The 23,251-nt window shown below is 38.6% G+C and overlaps 1 protein-coding gene across 7 annotated transcripts in view; it reads left to right on the top strand.

Moving 5' to 3' along the window:
* The first annotated feature begins 7,123 nt into the window (after positions 1–7,123).
* The window catches only part of LRRFIP2 (LRR binding FLII interacting protein 2), a 55,622-nt gene continuing 39,494 nt past the window's right edge, over positions 7,124–23,251 (top strand). For 6 of the 7 annotated variants that reach the window (XM_084306825.1, XM_084306824.1, XM_084306826.1 and 3 more), the window contains exons 1-2: positions 7,124–7,425; positions 16,574–16,680. In XM_084306825.1, coding sequence (XP_084162951.1) covers positions 16,591–16,680 — 90 coding nt within the window. In that variant the 5' untranslated portion in view covers positions 7,124–7,425; positions 16,574–16,590. Of the gene's footprint in view, positions 7,426–8,109; positions 8,128–16,573; positions 16,681–23,251 lie in introns of those variants that run through there. The other variant, XM_084306821.1, reaches the window with a different exon arrangement.

Genomic DNA, 23,251 nt, shown 5'->3' with positions numbered 1-23,251 from the left:
TATAAAATATGATTTTGCTTTGAAAAATCACTGTTAAAACATTGATTATATGTTGATTATAAACAAGATTATAGTTTCTATGTCTTTGTTCTGAGACCAAGTGTGCTTTCTGTAGTCATGTAGAGGTTATTTTTTGTTTTTAACCAAATTGCCATGCCCAACCTTGGCTCTCGTAGTCAACCAGCACTATTTCTCCTTCATGCCTCACTTCCTGTAACAGAAGTTCTCTCTGCCAAACAGTGTCCTCATCATAATTGTGTAATCCTTTTTTTTTTTTTTTTTTTAAAAAAAAAAAAAAAAAAGTGATGCCCTTGGTGATGCCTATACAAACTGAATTGAAGTTGTGTAAGAAACCAACTGGCTCTCCTAGCTGGATGCTAATAAACAAGTCTGCACAAGAAAATATAAACCAGTTTGTATGTTCTCTCTCTCTTTTTAGCTGAGTTGGTCTGAGTAGTTAATAAAAGTACAAGATATTTAAGATATGAATCATCACAAAATTTACTGGATCTCCTTTTTAATGCTACAGAAATGTTGAGCAAGACTGTCATGTCACTCTTCAGAATTAAATCATGCCTGGAAGCAGAATTGCTGTATATACATTTGCAGTGACATCTGCTTGCTTTTACACTGCTTTTATACTTGTTCAGTCTAGAAACAATAGAAGACAGATTCTGAATCTTGAAACTTCTGCAGTTTCTTTGTTTAAATCTTTCACGCTTTTGCTAATATAATTCAAGAAGTGTCACAGAGTAGTGTATGTATCATGTGTATGTGTAGTTCAGGATGTCCCTTAGCAATCATGGTTAGTTGCATGATTTTCCTTAAAAAAAAAAAAAAAAAAAAAAAAAAAAAAAAAAAAAACTTAGAAAATACAAATAATCTTGTTTTATTATTACTATTTTAACAAATACTGAATACAAAGGTTTTTTAGATCAGAACTGTACAATACATACAGAAACATAAAGATTTACTTTTTACTCCTGGGTCATCAAGGCTACAACCCTCAGACAAATACAACAAAGTACACAGAGATAAATTTGCCATAAAATTCAAACAGCTGATGTAAAATGGAAATGGAAACATTTTCAAATTATATCCACTTTTCAGTTCAGGAAGTTTTCTACTGCTTCAGCTAGACCCATAGTCTTCTAGTAGTTTCAACCTGTAACTGAATAAAAGATCCACATATTGTCATAAGAAAGACTAAAGAGGGCAGGTTTATTTTATAAACCTGAGCAAAGTAAATGAGTAAATGATTAAATGAAAGCCAAATCAACTGGTTAGACTTTACAGACAAGTAAGGCAGGGTGTAGACTGTATTGAATTTAAATTAATTACTATGAATTTAAATGAAGTACTATGAAAATTTCTTTCAACTTTTTACATTTTCCTTTGTCATTGTTTTCTAGTATTTGAATTCCACTAACATAGTATTTCTCTGATATCTTAAGATACCTAAAGAACAAACTTACTATACAAATAAATAATAATAATAATAAATCAAAAAATTTAATAGTCCTAAAATTTCAAGCATTGGAGTTATTGCTCTAATCATAATTTGTCAAAGCTGTTTTTGCTTTTGATGTCGGGTTCTTGGGTGCACATATGTTATACACAAATACTACTTAATTCCCACTCTTCCAAACCTTCTACATGTGCTGATTTTCAGTTCAGCAAGTAAACCCAATCTCCGAATCTGCTAAATTTGATTGGGCTTTTTCCTCTCAGGAGTATTGAACATTCATAGCTTCCATTGACTAAAGTGGCAGCATCTACTCAGGACCTGAAAAAAAATGTGCCAAAGGCAATGGTGATAAAGCCTACAGGAAAATATCAAGATACCTTTGACTGGCTTCCAGAAGCAATACATATATTTGACAATCTCTTTTGAAAAAAAAAATGGGGTGGGGGGGAGGCTGACAAATTTAAAATTTCAGTTTCCGGGTTCCTCTTCCTTCTCTAATTTAACACTATTTGTATGAAGGAAGCATCCACCTTCACCTTCAAAGCATGATACAAATTAATGACAGACATACAAAGAAGTGCACTGAAGCAGCAAGCAGCACACAGGCTCAATGCTAATGGAAAGGAAGCACCTCTCTCAAGCTGCCTTTCAATTACTCCGCTGGGTTGCTTTTTAAATGTGTTAAGCTGAGGGTCAGCTTTGCTGCTGGCGAATATGAGGTGAAGGCTCAGTGAAGGCTATTTTTGTTATATGGGGAATCTGTGCTCTTGAGATTTAGAAGAGAATTGTAAAGGAGTCAGTCTTTCACATAGGAAGCAAAGATAAAAAGAGTATTTTAATTCTTTTTGTATTTTCCATAGAAATGAAAAATCGTAGTAGGTATCTCTTAGTTATGTTAATAACTTGTTCAGCTTGGCATAGCCAGAGGGACCTCTGTAGTTAGTCAAGGTAATTTCTTTTGTGGTGCTATCAGGCATAGGGGACTTTTGATAAATGCCTGTTAGATTTCCAGGTGTTATAACATCTAAATGTATTGAGAGAAGTCATGTTTAAGCTTTACGTTCTAATGACTTGTCTACTTAACACACAAATGGTCAAAAAAGCAACTAAAAATACAGATGAGCACATACTAAAAGACCCACATGTTTAGTTGCTTATGCATAATTTAGACATTACTCATTAGTTTTTCAGGCTAACTACGGCTATATGAGTGAGGTGATTTCCTTTTTGTGGTTTGTGTGTCAACACCAAAATCAACTACATAATCTTTTTTTTTTGGTAATACAGACTGAGTCTTCCACAATGATACCAGGCATAAGTTAATTGTTAGTATTTCTACATGTACCCAACAAACCGAATACATTTAGGAGTATATCTACCAAGGCTACAAGGATGACAATACCTAGATCTATAGTACTTTTTACACTGCCATAATAATGAAAAGCGTTATATGAAAATTAAATGTAGTGCTATGTAAATATAAATAAATGCAAATTTTAAAATAAGACTTTAATTTCTAAATTTATTTTTCACACTATAGCTTCACTATTAAAAAAAAAAAAAAAAGCTTCTAGCAAACTCTCAGTACACAAACACGGTTAAGATATTTTGAAATTTACCGTTATCTAAATGGGATCCATCAAAGTAATGCCTGTCTTCTCCTTATTTTTTATTTAAGGAGCCGATCATTGGAAACCAGTGCTAAAATTTTTCAAGTATAAAATGGATACTATTCCATAGTGATCCTACAAACACATTCCAAACATAAAACACAGCATTCCTGTGCTTACCTTATTTCTAAAAGACTTTACAAAGAATTTAGAGACAAAAAGACAATAAAAGCTAGGAAGCAGAGAGAGCTCTGTTTTCAATTGTTTGGTAAATTACAGAATCACGGAATGGCCAAGGTTGGAAGAGACCTCTGGAGGTAATCTGGTCCAACTCCCTGCCAAGCAGGATAACCTGGAGCACATTGTGCAGGATGGCATCCAGGCAGGTTTTGAATATCTCCAGAGAAGGAGACTCACAATGTCTCTGGGCAACCTCTGCCAGTGCTCTGTCACCCTCACAATACAGAAGTGCCCTCTCATATTCAGCTGGAACCTCCTGTGCTTCAGTTTGTGTCCGTTGACTTTTGTCCTGTTGCTGGGCACTACTGAAAAGAGACCTGATCCATCCTCTCGACACCCTCCCGTCAGATATTTATACACATTAATGAGGTCTTCCCTCAGTCTTCTCTCTTCCAGGTTAAACAGGCCCAGCTCTCTCAGCCTGTCCTTGTACAACAGGTGCTCCAGTCCTCTCATCATCTGTGCAGCCCTCCTCTGAACTCGCTCCAGTAGCTCCATGTCCCTCTGGTACTGGGGAGCCCAGAACTGGGCACAGTACTCCAGGTGTGGCCTCACCAGGGCTGAGTAGAGGGGGAGGATCACCTCCCTTGACCTGCTGACAACACTCTCCCAAACACACCACAGGACACCGTTGGCATTCTTGGCCACAAGGGCACATTGCTGACTTGTGGTCAGCCTGCTGTCCACCAGGACTCCCAGGTCCCTCTCTTCAGAGCTGCTCTCCAGCATGTCAGCCCCCAGTTAAGAAATCTACAGTGAAAACAGATGTTTTCTGCAAAAGACTGTACTTAGTTGGAAATCCACTTTTCTGGGAAAACATGTGAATACCAAATTTTCAGTTAACACTACCCACAGTTACTCAACAAACAGTCTAACCCTTTCCCTGTTGAGGATGCAAAGGATCTGACCCAGAAGACCTCACACAATTCTCCTGCCGGAGAGCACCAAAAAGATTTGTGCGTCATATATGTATAATTCTTACTGTGCCCCACAATTTTTTGCACTATTAAGAGTAAATGAGGTTAAGTGGAAAGACTAAAGCTCACTGATTCTGCAGTTACTGGCACTACCTGAAACCTTCTAGTCTTTCCTACTATTTGGTAAATGTCTTATGCATACAACAGCATTACAGAAGAAATCTGATAAGTCTTTTATTTCTCCAATGAATTCTATATGAGATTATTAAATAATGTCCTGGTTATGTTCAGCATCCAGTCTGTATGTATTTACCTTTGTAATTATTTCAGTTATTATTCTAAAAGTCTTAGATTACTTCCCACCCTTTACATTAAACCCATATACCCCTTTACCTATTCTTTTGAATGTAACTGAAAATCAACATTACTTTGAGTAGTGATGACTGCTTCAGTGGAACTGGTACTGAATCATTTTAAAGAACTAAAATTTCACAGGAGGATAAGAAATGCTAAAGAGAAGGACAGAAAAGAAGACATTCAAAACTTCATAAATAGTAAACATTACGCAGGAAAATACATTTTTCCGTAAATTCTCTCCCATCAAAGCTGCTTCAGTGACAAAATCTCTTTAAAACTTTACCCAAATTATTGGAGGAAGTTGCCATTATTGAGGTAACATACAACAGACTTATAAATTCATCCCAGATACACTTTCTTAGGTGATCATTACTCTAACTAGAGCTAAGATTTTACCCACAAAATGGCTCAAAAGAGCAAAACACTTTGAGAGAGAGCTTTCCAGGGAAAAGAGAGAGAGTAAATCAGCAGGTTAAATAACATATTAGGAGTAATCTATACTAATCTACCATATAAAAAGACAGTAGTGCAGACAAAATACATTCAAAGGGAGTTCTACTGGGCTTCATTTACTTATTTTTAGTAGAAACACATTATTAACAGAACAACACTTACAGTAGCTTCAATAAGGTTTTGTTTAAGGTAGAATTGTAACTTTTATTTTATTTTATTTTATTTTATTTTATTTTATTTTATTTTATTTTATTTTATTTTATTTTATTTTATTTTATTTATTTTTGTAACTGCAGCCATTCCACAGCAAAAGTTCAATGTAATTTCATTTTCTGGGTTACAATTAAATATAATTAAAATGTAGGTAACCTGACTGTTTAACTACTCATTAATGATGCTGAACTCAGAATCGCTACTGTGACATCTTGTACCACTGTCTGCAGTAGCTGCTCTGTGTATACACTGCGCTGCGCACTGCTTTTCAGTAAAGTAAACAATTGCTCTTTCAAGCCACAAAAATGCATGTCTGCTCTCAAGGAGACATGTCTTTTGCTGCATCATTAAAGAAAAATGTGCTGCCTATGATATCAAAAGACCAAACGTATGCAAATCCCCATGCTTCAACAGAAAAAAATGTACAAACAACTGAAAACATTTTTCCCCTTTATATAGCAATCTACTGACAGAGAGTCATCCTATGGAGTCCTGGGACATCACACAATTCACAAGGCTCCACACACAGTCTCCACTCAAGAGGGAACAAAATATTTCTACCACTAGCTAGACCAAACAAAACCACCTGAGACGCTAATGAAGAGTCTCTCCATAAGCCCTGAAAGTCGGTACGTGAATCCTTCTGTAAGAATCGACCTCAAATAACTATGTAGTTTTAAAGCTAGTATTTTTTTTTTCATGTCTTTCCTACTGATGTTCCAGGATTAACTTCTCCCTCTGCAACAGCACTTCCTTTCTACTTCATCTCTCTGCAGTGAGATCATCAGCTATTACAACACAAATTAATACGATGTTAAAAATAAGCATGGTGTGGACATGCTGTATGAGGAAGGAGACTAAAACACTGTAGCATTTCTCAAATAGAAAGTTATAAAATACTAAAGAAACTCAAGGAAGTAGCTTCATGTCTGCTGTAGTAGATTTAATTCACTTGCATGTCCCGTTTTCTCTCCTTCGTGTTCATCCACTTGAGCTTATTTTAGTAAGACATTTGACCTCTGCCAAGGGCTCTCGGGAATATTCTTGAGTCTTGCCACTCGGCTTGTCATCGAACAGCGCTTTTTCATTCTCATGCAGTTTCAAACATGCGAAATACCATCTCCAGCAGACCCCTGATCATCATTATGTTCTCAGTTACCCACACTTGGTGACAGAAGTGTTAAAGAAAATGCCTACAGATTTGATCCCAAGTCTGTTTCACAGCAGAAACACAACTTGTGTATGAACTGAAATACATGTAATGGTACAGTTCTTTATTTCCGTGTGTTATTTCATATTCTTAGGAACTCTGTTGTTTGCTTATATGTAAAATGTATGGGTACAGTCCTATATTTCTGTGTTATTTCATTTCCTTAGGAACTCTGTTGTTTGCTTGTATGTAAAATGTGCAAGTGTGTAAACCCAGCAGCGTGTGGGGCAGCATGGGACAGGGTTTAAGCACTTCCCACAGGATTTTTGCTCACAGCTCCTGCCTGGCACCATCCACGCAAACCTCCCAACCCCTCACACGGCGGGTCAGGTAGGGAGGGCAGAAGCAGGACAGAAATTGGCGGGGGAACAAAACCAACAGGACCATCCCCCGGAGAGCCTGCGAGGCTGAACCCGGCTGTTTGGTCTTCGCTCGACACCAGCGCCTGAGGTGAAACCAGAAAGCAAACCGAGAAGAAAAAGGACAAAAACCCCAACCACACCCCCCAGCTCCCCTCAGCGCGGTGTCGCCATTGCGCACGTGCCCCCGCCCCCCCGCCATCCCCTCGCCTATCGCATTGCGCCTGCGCACTCCGCCTCAGCGCCGGCCCCGTCTCCTCCTCTCTCCCCCCTCCCCTCCCTGCCGCCGGTTCGAATCCCGGCGCCGCTCCCCGCTGGCCGCCACCGCCCGGCCTCGCAGGGGCGGGGAGAGGAGGGCGGCCCGCAGCCGAGCGCGGCCCATCCCGGCCCCCAGCTCCGGTTCCTGCGCTTCCCGTGGCCGGGAAGAAGCGGGGAGGAGGGAAGGCGAAGCGTGAGAGCCGGAGCGCGGCTGCCTGGCCCGGGCCGCCGGCCGCTGCCCGCCCTGGGGCGGCTCCAGCCTCCGGCCGGCCGGCGTGCGGCCAGCCCAGGGCCCGCGGGGAGCTGCGGGGCCCTTCCCGGCGGGGCGAGGCGGGGCGAGGTAAGGCTCGGCTCCGGGCTCCGGGCACGGCTCCGGGCACGGCTCTGGGCACGGCTCGGAGGCCGCGAGGCAGCGGGCAGGGCGCAGGGTGCCCCTCACGGAGCCTCCTGGCCGCTGGGTGCCTGGGAGGAGGAGGAGGAGGAGGAGGAGGAGGGAGGAGGAAGAAGAAGAGGAGGAGGAGGAGGAAGGAGTCCCGCAATCACTGCCGGCCGCGTCCCGGCGCCGTCCCCCTTCGCAGCGCCGTTCCGCAGGGCGTGCCCCCTCGGCCTGGCCTTGGGGCGCCTCGGGCTCGCTCCCCATCGCCGTGTTGTATTTTTTTTTTTTTTTTCTCTTCTACCGCTATTAATGCAAATGCAGTGATGGTAAGGGCACGGGCACCTTCCTGGGCTTGGAAGGAGCCTGGGGACTGCTCTGGGCGGTGATCTGCGCCCCGTGTTGTTAAGTGGCGTCCAGCTTTATCCCTCGCGTGTTGCTTGGCAGGGCGGCGTTTTGCACCTCACTGGTGATAAATCGCGTAAAACCAGCACTGTCACAGCCTCCTCGTGTCGGGGAGACCTCCAGCTGTCTTCAGCGTGAAGCACAAAGTGCTATCAGTTACGTTGCTTTAAAGTGGCAACGTAGCCTTGAACATCTCTGGAACTTTTTTTGTTTGTTTTTTCTTTTTTAGCAAACTTCCTGTAGGATTAGATGAATGCTTCTCTGGTGAGTTTAATAAACATTAATTGTGTCTTGACTTTAAAGTGTTTAAATATATTGGGGCCCAGAAGCAGATATCTTCTTTATGTACACTTCCTTCCTCGGTTAATGTAATTGTTTAGTGACGATGTAAGAGCAGGTGAAAGGTGCTCTGGCAGCACAAGGCGGTATGTCATACTTGACGTGCTTTTCCCATTGTCCTACATTACCTAGGTTTAGAGGTGTTTGCCTTCCAGTGTGAAGTCAGTTTTACCTGGACACGACTCAAGGCTGTAGCAGAGAGCTTCTGCATATCAGACTGTTGTGGGAAATGTCAGGTGTCAGCTCGCTGACCGAAACGTCAGTACTTCTTGTGAACTGACTCCAGAGGAGCTCGTTTGCGTTGTGACTCAGACTCTGCAGAGGATGACATGAAGTTTTAGAAAGTGCTGGTTAAATTGGACTCCAGGTCACAGGAGGCTACGTAGGGCACACTAGAGGCTTAAATAGGAAACAAATTAGGCTTTCACATGGTGAGCAAGTTGTAGTGTATATATACCTTTTGATCATGATTAAAAAAAAATAATATATATATATATATATATATATATTAATGAGTTCCTCTGGTACATAATGCCAAGAGAGGTTGAGAAACCGATAACAGATTTGATGCTGTGTTGTTGCCTTTGAAAAATCCTGATGTGAACGGGAATGGTGGTAAGTTACAGGTCAGCACGGCTCAGTAGCATTATAAAAATTGTCAGAGATGCTTTCTGACAAAGTAATCCAAATTTCTTATTGCAAGCATCTGGAAATTGCTTACCAAGGAGATGTATGTAGCGGACAGTTTGTGTTTCTACGTAACCTTGTGTGTTCTTTGTCCTTCTGAATAGTGAGTAGTGGTGTGGGGTTGTGCGGGTGGACAAGTTGGTGCCTTTGTATTAGGCACGGTGAGTTTGAGCTGCTGTGCTGGCGGAGGTGAAGGGACACCTCCCGAAGGGCCTGACAGCTGCTGCCACCAGGGGCTCCTCTGCAGGAGATGCCAGCTGGTGGGAGAAGCTTGTGGCAGTGGCTTCCCTTCCTTGCACTGTAACTGTAGCAAGAGCGTGGGCGTGTTCTAATATTAAGTTGTTAATGGAAAAATAACTTAAATAGTTGCAGCTTGTTACTGAACGTGGGCTGTTACTGTGGGGCTCTTTGTTTGTTTCATTCATTAAAAAATGGAGTCTCCATATAGTAGCAGTGGTTTTTTTTGTTGTTTTTTTTTTTTTTTTTTTTTTTTTTCCCCAGTGAGTAATGAATCATTCTGCAAAATGACAGAAAGGGTACCTATTTTGAAAAAGCTGACAGTGTAAAAATGTCAGTTGCTTCATTTTAGAATAAACATGGGAGGTTCATGTGACTGTTTTTCATTGTGCATTCCCATAATTTTTTTCATGGTGTTGATTAAAGTACTGTCATTTCCTCATATTTTAAAATCACATATGATTTTCTTAGTTTGTTCCTGCAGCATCTATGGTAGCACTGATTCTATAAATGTCCAACTGTGTTACGCTGCTTCTCTGAAACCTACGTATGCTTTAGGTTGTGCCTGTGCCCTAAGACAGACTTAGCTGAGAGCTTTGCCAGGACTTCTTGTCACTGATGATAATATTTTTTTTATCTTGTGGGGTAATGCTATCAATAAGTGCAGCTGTTAGCAGCTGACTGGCAAAGAATTTGTGCTTCATAAAATAAGTGTCACTGCTTGAAGTTGTATCGCTGCATGATGTTGTCTCAGAAGTTTAGTAATCTGCAAAGACAGAGGAAGGTCACCAAGGTATGTTGGTGGGTCTGTAGGTGCCTGGTACTCCTACAGGCCTGTAGGATGCATGGGTGCAGCTACTGTCTTGCGTTGCTTTAGGTTCACCAGCACTAGCCAGGCATAATCACAGATTATGGCTCCATCAGGCAGCGCTTTTCCTGACTGCATAATGTTTTGTTGTTGTTGTTGTTTTTTTTTTTGGTTGTCTGAATTGCTGACCTTCTGTTTATTCACAACTTCATAACACTCAGGAACTACGGGATTTCAGCGCCCTCTAAGGAGTTGCTATTCTGTTGTTAAATACCGTGAACTGAGAAAACAGTTGTATTTCTCAGCTTTTAAAATGGCAAATAAACTGGGAATATACTGCACTAAAGGGGTAGATTGGAAAGGTGACAGTTAATCCAATGCAGGCTGACAACTGCACAAAGGGTAACTTTTTTTTTATTTCCTGAAGAGGCTGACATGAGCTTGTTCATTCAGAGCAGAAGCTTTGTGCCAACGGATTCAGAGGTGGGACATGATTTGAGACAAACAGGTTTTCTTGTCTTTTTATTTATTTTTTTTTAAATGGGAACACTATTCATGAACAGGAATAACTACCTCTGCCATAACAGTGAGCACTGTAATCTTTTGACAGATGGTAATTTTCTGTCTTTGCTTTTTCCTTTAATGCTAGGCTCTTTTATTTGTATTTTTATCTTTTTTTTTTTCTTTTTTCTTTTTGCTATGATTGTAGTTTCAGATAATCTTTTTTCTGATTAAGGTTGTTATGAATGAAAACTCTGAGTAAGTCCTTAAATCCGTTACATGAACAACTGCTGGTTTCCCTTTCCTGCTCACCCCTTCATTAGGTTATGGTCACCCTGTGGAAGTGCAGCTCCTCCTTTTCTTCCTCATGTGCTCACCTGGTCGGTGTCATCAGCCTGATGTCCATGCCATCAACAGAAATTCTAATTACAAGGAACATGCCCTTGCATAGGGGAATTGTATAGGTGCGTCCTTCTAGGGAAGACTCTTATGTTAGTCTTGCATAATTAAATTCAGTTTTTTTTTTTATTTATGTTTCTCCATTTGTGCTTGGTCTCACAAAGCACTGAAGGCTAAGAGTGTAAGATTTGTGATTTCCAGTGTGATTCTTTCCATTCCCTCTCATGTAAATGCTACTTCTGCTGGTTTGCAATAATAATACCTCAGATTTGTTTATTGAGCTGTGTTGCTAGAGCTGCAGTTTCATGAGACAATTCTTCAAAATAGCTGGGTTGGGAGTGTTCTGCTGTGTGTGTAAACTTTTAAAGCTTTGCTTTAATTGCAGGATGGTAGCTTCCATACCATCCATACCTACAAAATAACCAGCATTCATCTGTTAAAGTAAAGGGCAAGTGTTCAATTAACTTAAGAAGTATATTTAAGTTCTTCAATTTCAATTCCATCATTGCATTGTAGTGCTGCTACTTAGCTCTTTCTTTTTAGTTAGGTGTTTGAAAAAGGTTTTGCTCTTTTTAGTGTATTTCATGAGTTTATTCCTTTAGCATATTTAGCATTCATGGATTTTGTTGAGAAAATGCTCTGCGCTATGTCTTTTTCCTTAAAAAAAGGCAGATAAAATGGTGTATCATAGACATGTATGTACTCTAATACTGTGAAATAACAATTGGCTTATATTTTATAATGAACAGCTTCCTGGTAGTATTTCTCTGTCATGTTACATGTCAGGGGCAGTTAGCCATTTGTGGAAGCAGGAGCAGTCAGTGCTCTCACAGTATTCCACAGAACCGCCTTTACGGTCCACTTGCAGATAGTTAAAGTAGAACAAAAGACTGACTTTGCAAGTGGACAACTACGTTTGTGCAAGAAACTGGGTGTTATGGACAAGAGGTCCATTTCCTTCCCCAGATTAGAAGAGCTGCTAGCTCCGACTCAGGCATTAGGAAACTGCGAGGCTGCTTTGAGCAGCCAGTGGTTCTAGAGCAGGGCTGGGCTTTTCTCTTGTTGGATCAGATACACAGAGATTGTTTCTACACAGGTGATTTTTTTTTTTTTTTTTTTTTTTTTAAGTGTTTTGTGGTGTTACTTGAAAGAGAAAAGGAGAGTTTCAGGGTGTTTATTTATAGCCTGTTCACACTGTAGTATCTGAATGCCTCGCGTGTATGCGATGCCAAATACACTGGCATAGACCCAGGCATCAGGACAGGTGGTGCCACTGAAGGTGGTGAGTGATAGGGCCTTAAAATGTAGAGTAGCTTGTTTTACATAAGACAGGTCACTTTTTTTTTTTTAGGAAGTGAAAGAGAAACAGATTACCTTTAGTTTAGTCAGAAGGTAATAATAAGACCAGGAAGAAATGTTAAACTTGGTGAAGAGATAAAATTTATATATGTCTGAAGTGAAGAAAAATGAGAGAGGAAACTTGAGAGATTTCCTCACAGATCTGGTTTGTCTGGGGACTTCAGATTTTTTATTTTTATTTTTTTGGAATGAAATACAACAGGATGTCACTTCATCAGTTGTGTAATATAACAGGTAACAGCCTACGTGAAGAAACCAAACATGTAATAGGCATGACTTGGGAATGCTGAGCTGTGAGAGCAGCAAATTATAATGGAGTTTCCCTTCTACAGTTCAAGATGGCCAGTGTAAAAAACTGTTCTTCGTGTGGTTGTGCTTTGTTTTGGAGTCCTCTTTGGTTATTTTCGGTGAAAATTCTACTGCTACAGCATATTTTCAATGTTCTGTATCGTGCAGCAGAATAATTTTTCCTGTAACCTGCAAGTCACAGAAATGAAGTGCCTAAGGAATATTTTTGCTCACATCTGTGAAATATTTGGCACGTAATTTTTTCTGAGAAGTAACATCTTGATACATTTAATAGAAATAGAACTAGATCTCGTTAGTACCAGATCATACAAGGCATGAAATACTCTGTGATGCATCAGTTTGATTAAAAGTTAAGTGGAATGGAAGAAATTGTGATAAGGTTCTCAAGGGTTTATAAAACATCTTGTTTAAGCTTGTACTGAAGGTTAGTTTCAAAGCTGTCTGTGATGATAATTATACAATCATAAAATCGTGTATCTCGGAAGGAATCTCTGGAGGACACCCCTTGCTCAAAGCATGGTTGGTCAGAGCAGGTTGGTCGGGGCTTTGTCCAGTCAAGTTTTAAATCTCTTCAGGTCTGCAGGTTTCAGTCTCTCCAGGCCAATGTTTAACTGTCCTCTGTTCTTCAAGTCCAGGGGCCTCTGTTTACACACCCTTCCTGTTGGAGATGCTCTAAATTTGCCTGATTTCTTCTTGCACCCTGTGCTGTCCACCTGTTTCCTGGGGGGAGCTCACAGCCTCCAGGAGGGACACCCTCTGTCCTGGACAGAGGTCATGATGCAGAGTCAGCGGGGGGACTTCAGGCAGTATCAAACCAGGCTTTCACTGCTGCTGGTTCCTCTCTAAGGCCTCTCTCACTGCTACAGATTTTTGCACTTTTTTAATGCTTTTTTTTTTTTTTTTTTTGAGTTTGACTCTTTGTTTCAAATGGTTCTTTGTAATTCTCTAGTTACTGTTTAACTTGAAGGTCCTCTTGCTCTTCATTTTGACCAGTTTTGGGCAAATACGATCTCAGACAATCTCCTGTATTTGATTACCATGTGCACAAATTCGTATCTTGAAATTTTTTATTATTTAGGTAATTTTGTTAAAGGTGGGCTTGTGAGCACCCCCAATGTGTCCTCTGCCTCTACTGTTTTCTTCATCTTTCTTTTGGTACCTATGTCTTTATGGTAGCTTTTTTTGTTGTCTTTAGTAGCCTTTGCTAGTTTTGATTCCATCTGAACTTTGCCTTTTCTAACTCATTGTTGTATACAAAGGCAACACATTTGTATGTCTTCTAGGTAGCCAGTCCCTGCTTTCTTTTCCAGGATTGAGCTCAGTCAGGAGTTTTGTGCTTATCCTTGGTGAGCAAGTTTGGCAGATAGCTGGAGGGGACGCCACACTCTGCTACACAGGGACTTTTGCACCTGCATGCTGCTGTGAGCCTGAGTTCCTTTTGTCCATTCATTGCTCTTTATATATACATTAAATACTTACTGTTGGTCCAAACATATTATACTAAAAATAGCTATACAACCTGCTATATTTAATTCCCGAAACGTGCCTGCTAAGAGAATCTCACTGAATTCACTAACTCAAGTTAGTTGTCTATTAGAAGTGGTATGTTGTTCAAATGATGTCCACAAATGCAGTTCAAGTCTATCGTGTGTGCAATTATTCAGCAGTTTTCACTTATGCAGTAGATATTTGGTGAAGTAATACAACTCTAAACATGCAAATTTAAAAACTTCATACTAATTGATCTTTTACTTGAAACCAGTTAGAATGATTACTGAATGTTGATGTTGATTTTTGGAGACCTTTCCCCCAAACGAGGTCAGCAGGCAGTAGTTCAGAGCTTGAATTGTTGCCTGAGACATCGTCTTGAAATTGCTCTCTGGATGTGAATATCTAAATTCATCTGAGTGCAAAATCCGAGTTTGCTTGCTTCTTTTTAAGACTAAAAAGACAGTCGTACTGAGTAGCCTGACAGTGGCGGTGCTTGTCCCAGGTGTTAGCTCAGTCTCCACTCGCTTTGAGTTTCAGCTCAGCTGTCATCCTTCTAGGAACCATCCCAACCTCTGGTAAGAGTGAGGCTGGAACCTTTTATGTCTTCTTGCAAGTGCACTGCTACCTAACAGCACAGATAAAGCAAACAAAAAAATCATGTTTTGGGGGAGGAATAGATAAATCGAACCATGAGCCACAGGCAGATGGTAAAAACAGTCCCTGATGAGTCCTGTGTCTTAGTCCAAATGCTTGTGTTTTATTCAAACACTGCACTACAGATTCAAAGAGCAGCCTATAGAGGAATAGATGGAATCCAGGGGGTGCTTATTCACCCTCCTCCCTGTCAGGAGAGTGCTCATTACTGGACTATAGAACTACATCTTCTCTGGCCCCTTCAAATACTGTGTTTTTTTTTATTCCTAACTATTCAGCCGCAAAGGCAGCAAACTCTCCTTTAAGGTTTTCACACAATGGAGTCGTTGTGCACCTGCAGTATCGTGTATGTTTAGGTTTGGTTTCAGAACAGCAACAAGTAAGATTATATTGCATAATAGTAGTCGGTCCTATGCATGAGCTTTTAAGAAGGGGGGTGTGCAGTCTGAAGTCTTTGTTGTCTTTTCAGCAAACGGAGTATTTCCCTCCTGCAAGCACACAAGGAATAGTAAAATACCCACAGAATCTGAAGCAGAAAAAAAGGCCTGCCTGCAAAGAGAGGACTTGCGGCGTAAAATTATGGTGGGGGCAAGAAGTGTAGAAGCTAAAATTAGAAGGAAAAACAAGAGCTGTGATGCTACTTGATATCTTTGCCAGAAAATAGCCCATATGTTTTGGCTTTGTTACTGCTGTATAAAGATAACGGAGTAAGAAATAAAGAAATGTTCATGCACAAAAAGAGCTCTTGTCATGGCTGGCTTTTTCATGTTTGATTAAATTATTAAGGAATCTTTGTGTATTTCCTGGTTAGATGGAGTACGAACTATAGTTTTTATACAAGTTCATTTTCAGAAGTGTAGCCAATAATAGTTCCCTCCTAGACCTTTTCTATTTGCATGGAGATTTTTTTTCTAAATAAGGTGTTTTCCCAAGCCCTGTGTGGAAAGATTGCTTATCTTCCTTGTATCAAATAGCTGGACTAAGAACAAGTTCTGATCTGGCCTTTGTAAGGACCTGGATGCCTGGAAGTAGCGTTTCTTTGAGATACTTGGAAAGAAAAAACAAAACCAAAAAACCTAACTTACATTGTTAATTTATTTTTGAGTAATGTTTTGCTGTCTGTGTATGCAGTATATGTAAACAAATGCTGTGTTTTGGCATGTTGGGCGTTTTTGTTCTTGTGGTTGATAGCAAAGGTTTTCGGAAGAAGACTAAGAAGATATTTTGTGTGTTATACCAGATATATATCATGCTAGAATGTTTCTCATTTCTTCGTTTGCCAAATTAGGCGACATAATATTTTTTTTTGTTTGTTTCTCCAGAAATGTCTTCTGCTGTTATAAACTGCAGTTCTCATTCAGTTGCAGCTGAATGAGAACAGCTGCATTAAAGTGTAAATAAACGCCTACTAATGCTTGGATGCTTTGAAAAGGTTCTGTCTCTGAATCTTTTCTGTTGTGGAGAGAGTTCCAATGACTGTGTAATTCTAATGCTTGAACCTGCTGTTGACTATGGGTTCTCCCAAGTCCATGAATTAAAATGGGGTTCTTATTTTTAGGAGTTGTGAAGAATGACAGGGTATGTAAGTATCTTTACTGAGCTAGGAGACTTAGGAGCAGTTGGCAGTTGTGTATAACCAAAGACTTTGAAGCTGTAGGTAAACTGACGGTTTCTGTTCAGTAGAAATACTTCTGCGTGCACCTTGTAGAGTGAAGAGGTGTTATAGAGCTTCCAAAAGGTTTTGGTAACACCTTCCCAGAAATACAACCTCAGAAGAAGTTTATATCAATGACATGTGAGTTTGAGTATTATACAGTAAAAAAATTTGTAAATTTATTACATTTGTAGGGTGTGCATTCTTTCTTTATTTGTTTTAATTCCAGATCTGAAAACTTATCTTTTTCCTGTTTGTTTTTTTCTGAATAGAGAATCAGAGAATAAAGATGGGGACTCCTGGATCAGGACGGAAGAGAACTCCAGTGAAAGACAGGTTTTCTGCAGAAGATGAAGCTCTGAGCAGCATTGCCAGAGAGGTTTGTTAACTTAAAATTGTTTCAAATTCAGAAATAGGGATGAAAGCAAATTAATTATTCAATAATTAGAAAAAAAAAAAAGAGAATGAATAGAAATAAGAAATACTTTAAATAAAATAATAATAATAATAATAAAAAAACATTTACTGGAATATTCCCATAATGATTTATTATTTGTATGGTTAACGTAACTTCATAGGATCACATTTAAGCTTAGCAAATATTTTTACAGATATATGCTTTAAATGATTGTTAGTTTATGATAAATGAGAAATCTAGTTGCTATCTTAAATCTAAAAACTAGAAAGCTGAACACTTACCCAGTGCAGTGTGCAATATTCCCAAGATGGTAAATGTAGTTTGTTAGTATTAAAGGTGTAGTAGTTGTTGTTTAATGTATTTGGAAGAGTTGACAAGCTTTCTGTTTCAAATGTAAAGTCACTCTTCTGCCAAAATAAGCCTAATACATACTATACCAGGTCTTTTCTAACAGGATCAGCAGCTTAAAAATAGACAGCTGGAGGTAACCAGCCAAAAAAGCAATTGAGAAGTAGCAGATACCCAGAGGCATAAAATTCTTCTTTGTATAGTAAGATGTCTTGAATTCAGAGTTTTACAGTCTGCTGTTTGGGCTTAAGTTTTTCTGGGAAGAAACACTGTGGATTTAGAAACAAAATGCTTAGTATTGTTTGTATTGAAGTGGATACAGAAGCTTTGAGCTACGTTATCTACAAATGTGCTAACTGTAGTTGACATAAATAAGTGCAAAGAGTGGACTGTAATCAACCTTGTAATGTACACTGTTCTGTATGTGTCTATGAAAGAAAATCATCGTATCGTAGGACAAAATATGTAGGTGACAGGTGTCTGAAAACAGCTACTGTATGTGTTTTCAAACAGAGTTATCATAGACTGTAGGGAAAAAGTCATTTTTGTTTAGTTATGAACTTTCTGAAAGCTGTGTTCATACCAGATCTGATGGAAGTTGACAGTGTGTCACATATGTTCTCTGAGGGGCTTTGAGTCCTGTATGGTCCATCTCCTACATTTTGGGCAAAACAGTTAAAGGAGGAGAAGGAATCTGGCTTTAATTGTTCTTTTCACCTGTTCTCTGCATGGTTCCATTGAAGTAACGTCAGCTTGCAACTTAGTCTAGTCAAAATGGTCTCAGTAGAAAGGTATAAGGAATATTGTCTTTCTTAAAATTACTGCAGGGCTTTATGTTCTCTTAGATCACTACTATCCTTAACTGAAATTTGTGCATGAGTTTAATTTAAACAAAAGTGAAAAAATCCCCCTCTTAATGCCAAATTAAATTAATATTAGGCCCACAGAGGGAGGTATTCTGTCACAGGGATGAACTGAGTCAAATGTGCCTATTCTAGGGATTAATATGTGAAGTCTTCCTTCCTCTTCTATTAATAAATAAATAAATCAATCAAAAAGTTTGTAACAATCAGCATTCATGATTAATCTAAATATACTGAATATAACTAAAATTTTTATGCTTATCATCCTGCCACTTAAGTGGTTAGGCATTTCATTATATCTTTAACTGTTTTATGTCTATTAATAAATCTTAAAACCTATTTGAATTGTTCAAATGTTCTTTCCGATTAGAATTATTTTTCTCCTTTCTAATATTCTGGCATTTTTCTGTATTTCTAGGGTCATCTTTCATGACTTGTTAGGGAGAAGAGAATTTGACGTATTTTAAAATAAAATGTTTTGCTGCCTTTACATGCATGTTTTTGAGGCTGTGTATAGCACCATCTCTTTTTTTTGTTTGTTTTGCCACATCAAGTTTTCATTTTGAGAGTCTTAGTTCTACTTTCTGTCCAATTTTGAAGCAGTGTGAAAAGTTGGATATCATGAATATTTATTAGCACAATTTTTACTACTGTCAGGTTGTTAATCCCTTGGTCTGGACAAACTAGCTATTAGATCCCATGTCAGACAGCAGCTGTTGTCATTGAATTGGTTGCTATAATTCAAGTATTAGCCAACTTGTTCTTAAAAAATAAAAACCAAAAAATTGTATTTTACTTTAAAGGAACAGAATTCACTTCCCAGGATATAACAGCAGAGGTCAGTTAGTAAATATGAGTCCTGTCTTTAAATAACATCTCATTTGGAGCTGCAGAAATGTTTCCATTTTCCATGCTGATGACATGGGGCATTCCAATTCTCCATGCACGAATATATAAAGTAGATGTTCTCTACTGTTCTGAGCCCATTATCTCAGCAGCATGTTTTGTTTATCTTCTTATTGTCAAATGGTGTCCTGTTCTTCAACTTCCTCTTCTGAAATTACCTTTTTAGCAGATGTTACTCAGAACAGTTGAATTTAGTCCTCTAATCTACAAATCAGATGCCTTGTGAGGAAAACGTTCCTCAAAGTTGTTCAGGGCAGCAAGAAACAGTAAACAGAGCATGCTGAAACAAAAGGCTAGCACTCAAGGATGACCTGCCTGGAAAAACTCCATAGAAGTGCTTTGGAATTCAGAGCAGTCACAAAATTCCACTAGGATTTGTCAGAGTTTGTAATACTAGCAAAGGCTTCCAGTGCAGTCTATGAAGTTTTGGGGTGGTTTTTCTCCTTTCTTTCTCCAAAACTTCAGACTTTAAGAAGACACTAATCTCAATCTTTCTCACCACTCTGAACTGACAAGATTTCTTCATTTTATGGCATGTGTCAAAAAAGTGATTTCTGCCTGACTGTGCCAACAAGCGTTTGTGTGCCAGGAAATTTGGGGTAACAAATTCTTTGGAACTGATCCAATAAACTCACTTCTGTAGAGTCCTTTCTTTCTGCACTGATTGAACCTGATACGTTGTCTTGTATGAAAATATTTAATGGCAGATGAGATCACTACTGATGGATTTGAGGGATGTGGTCAGATTTTTTCATTTTCTCTCTTTGTATCAGAAAACTCTTCCTCTTATGGTAGTGCCTCCTCCACATCACTTCTTGTAGCACTAGCCTTTAAGCAACATTATGTATGGAGTTTTTGTATCTTTTGCTTGCTGAGCGAATTTGCATTGAGACAAGCTCTTCCTCCGTGCTGTTGAACCAATCATGGCATGAATATGCTAAAACATCAACATTGAAATGATTGTGTATCCCTGACTTATCCTAAGAACTTCTGAGTTATCAGACCACTTTCTCTGGGATCTACCTCCTGGTGCATCTGATTCTTCCTGGCATCAAATTCCCTGTGCTCATTGAAATTGAGGAAAGAGATGAAAACAAAGGGAATAAAGGGTGTATACACCTATCCAGAGATGGGGATCTATGCATACTTTTCTAGAACCAACACACTCTGTCTTAGGAGAGACAAGTTGCCACTCTCTGTATTATTCTGTGTTTTAGGAGAGATTAGTTGCAGTTGGTAAGCTTGGAAGTCTTGGTACAACGGGGAGGATTACCTGTTTATTGTATTTGTTTCAAAAGCTGTTGGAACAGGTGGTAGATATATTGTCCAGATGTTCCCTGCAAGAAAAAGCTTAACATAGTTTGTTTGCATTGAAAGTTGAGTATTGATAAATGTCTTTGGATTATAGCAAAGTTAATTTGAAGTCAGCTAATCTTTTATAAAAGAATGCACATCTGGAAAATATGAAGCGTTCCTTTAATGCTACTTTCGGCTTTGTTTTCTAGTTGTCATAACGGATTCTGGAGGTGTAGGTTTTCTCAGATTGACAAAGAATGTAAGAATAAATGCATGTGTAGAAGACAGCTTTTTCTCTCAAAGCTCTGCCTCTCCAAATAACAGATACTGCTTGTCTAATGTGACTTCAGGCATCTGTCCAGATTAGGTTCTTCCATGTGAATCCCTTTTTTTGTTTATTAACTAATTTTTTAAAAAGTTCAGGTTCTCAAGGCTATCTTATAGGATGTACATTAGATACTGCTGAATTTAGTCTTCTCTCTTCTGTTTTTATGTAGATTCTGTGCTTATAAAGCTGTCTTGTGGACAGTGTCTGTCCACCTGCATCACTTTCATTTGTTCTTATAATTTGTTGCGTTCCTTTTAAATATTCAGTAGTAACTTCTTGTCAACAGGCTTCTAATACCATTGAAACCTTTTTTCCAAGACTAGCCTTACATGCAAGAGCAGATGTTTTGGTCACATTTTTGGTTTTGAGATTATATCATGAATTGAGCAAGTTAACTTATTCTTCATCATATTAAATCTATTCAAAGGTCAGTCTGTACCAGTTTCTCTCTGCATGTAACTTCAACTTTTTTTTTTTTTTAAAGAAAACACCCCAATCAGAGATTGTTTTTGTAGAAGCTAGATGAATTTTGAATGTGTTATTTTAATAAGAGACCATTCAAATAGTTTTAAGTTGGCTATTTCAGCTTAAGTGTTAAGAATAGCGACAAACAAAGTGTTGACTTAACAGTAGTTCTGTTAAAGATACTTTACTGATGAGGTATTCTAGAGATTTTTTTAATCTTTGTATAGTCAATGGAAGAGTAAGTCATATCAGAAAAAAAATCCCAAACCTTTAATCATGTGAATATTAAGATTTTGCTGTTTATAGTCTTTCCCTGTCTGGGCGCCTACCTGGGCAACTTGCTGTAAGGAACCTGCTTTGGCAGGGAGGTTGGACCCGATGATGTCTCGAGGTCCCTTCCAACCCCTACAATTCCGTGATTCTATGATTTGCTTTGTGGGCAACTGGAGACAGCATGCACATGAGAAATAGGTGTGAAATAGAAGGTGTGTCTGAGGAGGAATAAGAAATCCATTTGGCACATGAATGATTATGCTGTCTTGAGTCCTGGAGACAGTAAGGAGATGAGGGTAAAAGAGCATGGGAATGGAGAAGACATGAGAAACAGGAGAGAGAAAGCATGCTCACTTTGTAAGAAATGATGAAATAAGCTTTTATGAGGCTGGTGAGGTAACAGTGTGTAGTAGTATGTTAAGAAATGTGGTGAACGTTTCTAAAATGCTCATCCTAATTTTCAGCTGACATGGTCTTGGGTATTCTCTCAAACACCCTGATGGCAGAAACTGAATATGGTAAATAAGCACAGGTAGCTGGTTCCCTCACAACTGCCATCTTGTGGAAGAAAAAAAAAAATCACTTCCTTGACTGAGACTCAAGAACATTGGAAAGTACAGGATTAACACTGCATATACCCTGATAAAAATAGAAAATGAGTAGCCCATAACAAAGCAATTTTAATTGTTTTGATTAAAGCATTCATATTTTTCCACAGGTGAATAATATATTTTAGCATAGCCTATATTTTATCAGTATGAAGCTTTTATCCTGAATCTGATTAAATCCCCTTCTGTATGGTATGGAAACTAAAATCAAAACACTATTGTTTTCTAGTGATTGTCTTCTTGCAAGCCAGGGGAAGGAGGAAGAATGCCTGTCTACACTGTGGAGGCAGATGTTATGCTTGCTTAACATAGCAGGGAGGAAAGCTTCTGCCATACCGATTCAGTGTAATAGTAAGCTTTTTCAGTTTGTGAAGAACTTGGTCATTGCTGTGAAGACACAAATAAAAAACACTTCAGAAAGGAAAGACTCTAGAGTATCGGTACAAAGGCATTCAAAATCAAATCTGTTTTTTTGTTTTGTTTTGTTTTCTTGTTTGTTTTTTTTTTCTCTATTTCTTCCCTTTCTTGCCAAAAATATTTTGTCTGTAACTGAAGAATTAGCTGTTATCCCTGGAAGATAAAATAGCTTGAAAGTTTTTCGAAAGATTTTGGCAGAGAATATATTACAAAAAAATCAGAAAAAAAGAAAAAATGGTGTAAGCAGAGACAATTTTCTAAATAGCTGTAAGTAGTAGTTAGCAATTATTTTTAATGAAAACAAGGAAACTGACTATGTCACCTGTAATGGAAAGAGAACATTCTCTTTCCAGCATATTTTACTATAATATATGCAATAAAATAAACTACTTTGTTTGAAAGCACCTTTGTGATTAGGATAGAAGGTAGAAGATAAGAAATATTGTTTGTGTGTTTATGTATAAAGCAAAATATTATGGATTTAATTATTAAGTAATACTTTTTAACCCTTTTCTCCTATTCAAATAAAGTCTTGAGGGCCTCTTCTGTCTACCCAATCTCTTTGTTTTACAGAGATCTTATCTGTACTCTGGTACTTCCTTTCTTGGTTGTTTTTCTGAATAAATTTCATGCAAGATCATTGTCTACTTTTTTTGTCCTATTTGCCTTTTATAATTTATATTCAAGGGACTTTTTTTCTTTCTATCCACACATGTAGGTATGCTGGTGTGGATCAAACAGGTGTGGTTGTCTCATCTCTCATTTGCAGTTGAAGTGACTAAGAAAGCTCAGCTATCACATTTCTTTGTAGCAGCTGTGGAAATCCCCTTAAGAAGTTTTTAAAATAGTGTCAAATTTGCTAGGTTATGGACAGTCCGGAGTTTAACTTTTTACTTCAGGAAAATAGGAATTTGGTATATATTATAACTTCTTAAGAAGTTATCCTCAATTAACTGATATTGTAATATATTTTTCATAAGTAAAAAATGTATTGCTGTCTGGTCTATAGCCTGTATATAAAATAACAG

Source organism: Netta rufina, assembly GCF_964035555.1.
Source record: "Netta rufina genome assembly, chromosome: 2".
Lineage (NCBI taxonomy): Eukaryota > Metazoa > Chordata > Aves > Anseriformes > Anatidae > Netta > Netta rufina.
This window is presented reverse-complemented; position numbering and strand designations above follow the sequence as displayed.